At 37.0% G+C, this 2,677-nt stretch overlaps 1 protein-coding gene across 1 annotated transcript; it reads left to right on the forward strand.

Annotated features, from left to right (window-relative positions):
- The first annotated feature begins 1,818 nt into the window (after nucleotides 1-1,818).
- LOC107805618 (uncharacterized) lies at nucleotides 1,819-2,295 on the forward strand. The gene has a single exon (XM_016629683.2). It carries the CDS (start codon nucleotides 1,819-1,821, stop codon nucleotides 2,293-2,295), a length of 477 nt encoding a protein of 158 aa, XP_016485169.2.
- The last annotated feature ends 382 nt before the right edge of the window (nucleotides 2,296-2,677 follow it).

The raw sequence follows: 2,677 nt of genomic DNA on the forward strand, positions 1-2,677 counted from the left end.
CAGCTTAATTTGGTGAGTTTCTATTCTGGATCATGTAATAAGGCTCTATTCCTGGTCCGGCATTCTATAATTTACCGCATCTTAAAACAAGCATACCCGACTTCCAATTAATTATCAGATAATGCTATCCGTGCTTAAATTCCTAGCTTGAAAGAGTTCATATAATTTGGACATCCTTTTCCGTCTTAATAAAGATAAGTCGAATAGGATTCAATCCTATTGCTGCTGTAGATTCTCCTAAAGGAATATAATTAAATGGAAGATAATAAAAATGCTTTCTCATAGATATTTTCATACAACTGATATTTGGAAAAGTTGAAATGTGTTGCAACTTTGTTCATTCTCAACTGGACACATTTATTTCAAGTCCATGGAACCGATGTAGTGAAAGAAACAATTGTAAAGCGATTAGGTGTCGGTCTATTTTCAGAAACGAAGATATAAAATTCCTTATAGATGTTGATTCATCACTGATAACTCTGTTTTCGTTTTTCTTATTTATTTAACGGTGGTGTCTGAGCTAACTTGTGCACAACTTGACTTCCTGCTACCTCCCAACGAAGTACCATGTAATTCTATCATCAAGTCTTAAGTAGATGGAAAAGGAAAATAGACGTGAACTCTGGCCTTCCATGGTTTTCAACCACTATTAACCACCGTTAACATTTCTAATAGGTTATATATGTATCCCTATTACATTTTGATGATCTAACAAACTTATCGATAAGAACCAAATAAGGAATCTGACCTCAAGAACTTAAAGATCACCAAGTCTTCAATTGAAGAAACAGTCAACTCTTCAGGGTCAAAGGAACATCAGAGGGAACAGATAGCTACCAGTTCCCGAGGAGACTGTACAAATCAACTGCCCCCAGCTGTAAAGTTGTTGATTCCACACGCTACAGTGCAGAAATAGTGCAGCAGTCAACTTTATGGGGAATGCCATTTGACTAACTTGCTTACATCATTTAAGTGATGTCACAAATGAGATATTAACATCAAGCAAAGGTAAAACAAATCACTTACACATTCAAGATCTTATCAAGCATTCTCTCAAGTCTATGTAAATCTTGCAAGTGATTCTCAAGGGCATCAAGAACGAAGAACAACATAACCAAGGACCAATTCCGTATATTGAAGTTATTACATGTACTTAGTTGTGTTATACCTTTGTTAAAGCACTCTACTTGTAATCCTTACTTATCTTAGTTAGAAGCATTGTGTAGGAAATCTTTGTAAATCATAAACCATTGGGTTTGTGTCTTGGCTAGACTTAGTCGAGTTGTAAAGTTTTTGTAATAGAGTTATTACAAAGTGTCTTGTAATAGAGTTTTACAAGTTAGTGAGGGATTAAGAGGTTAATTCCTAGGTTTAAAGTCTTTGTAATATAGTTATTACAAAGTGGCTTGTAACAGAATGTTACAAGTTAGTGAGGGATTAAGAGGTTAATTCCCAGGTTACAATAGGTTGTAATCTAAAGTTACTCAATAGTGAAGTTGAAATCCTACAAGGGTAGGTCATGGTTTTTGATTCCTGAGTTGGGAGTTTTTCACATAAAACTCCATTGTACCATTTACTTACTATAGTGTGCGTGTGTTTTGTGGAAACTAATAGAGAACCTAGTTCTCTGCAGAGTTTGGTGGACCCTTAAATTCTATCAATTGGTATTAGAGCAGGTACTTTCTATCAGGTTAATACCTACAAAGGATCCTCAAGGTCGAACCTCTAAACTTCGAAGAAGGCCATTCTATTTACAGGACACCAAGGTTCAACAACCAATATTATGAATAGTGGAAGGCTAGGATGTACGACTTCATCATGGCTGATAATTTCGAGCTTTGGGATGTCATATGTGATGGACCTTTCGTCCCTACAAAACCTATTGGTGACCCAGCTGTAACTATTCCCAAAACAAGAAAGGAATTCAATGACGCTGACCGAAAGGCCATAGAAAAGAATTTTCGTGCAAAGAAAATTCTTAGTTATGGCATTGTTCTTGATGAGTACAACATGATTTCAGCATGCCAATCAGCTAATGAGATATGGGAAGCTCTCCAAACAGCTCATGAAGGGACAACACATGTAAAGCAGTCCCAAATTGACATGCTAACCATAGAGTATGAGCTTTTCAGAATGAAGGACAATGAATCAATTCAGGGTATGTACACTCGCTTCACATCTATCATCAATGAGCTTCACTCAAAGGGAGAGATCATCCCTAGGAACAAACTCGTCAAGAAGATACTTAGTGTATTACCTGGTTCTTGGGAAAGCAAGGTAAATGCTATCACATAAGCAAAAGATCTGCAGAATCTAACCATGGACGAACTTGTTGGCAATTTGAAGACTTATGAAATGAAGAAGAAGAAGGACAATGAGAGAAGAGAGCTGAAAAGGGAGAATAACCTGGTCCCCAAGGCGGACATCAATGACTTAGGTGGTGAGGATGCTGATATGGCATAACTAACAAAAAAGTTTCAAAAATGGTTCACAGAAATGGAGGCATTCCAAAAGGGGGCAACTCCAACAAGCCAAAAGGTTATGACCTATTTCATAAGTGCGGTAATCCAGGACACTTCATCAAGGATTTCCCTCTTCTCAAGAAAGATCAATGCAAACACAACACTGACAAAGCAGTTAAGAGGAACCAAGTTCCTAACAAAAGATTCAAAAGAAT

The sequence above is a fragment of the Nicotiana tabacum genome, chromosome 20 (assembly GCF_000715075.1).
Source record: "Nicotiana tabacum cultivar K326 chromosome 20, ASM71507v2, whole genome shotgun sequence".
Lineage (NCBI taxonomy): Eukaryota > Viridiplantae > Streptophyta > Magnoliopsida > Solanales > Solanaceae > Nicotiana > Nicotiana tabacum.

Excerpts from the sequence above, each read along its gene's own strand:
- LOC107805618 (XM_016629683.2), top strand. The coding sequence starts at position 1,819 with ATGGCTGATAATTTCGAGCTTTGGGATGTCATATGTGATGGACCTTTC.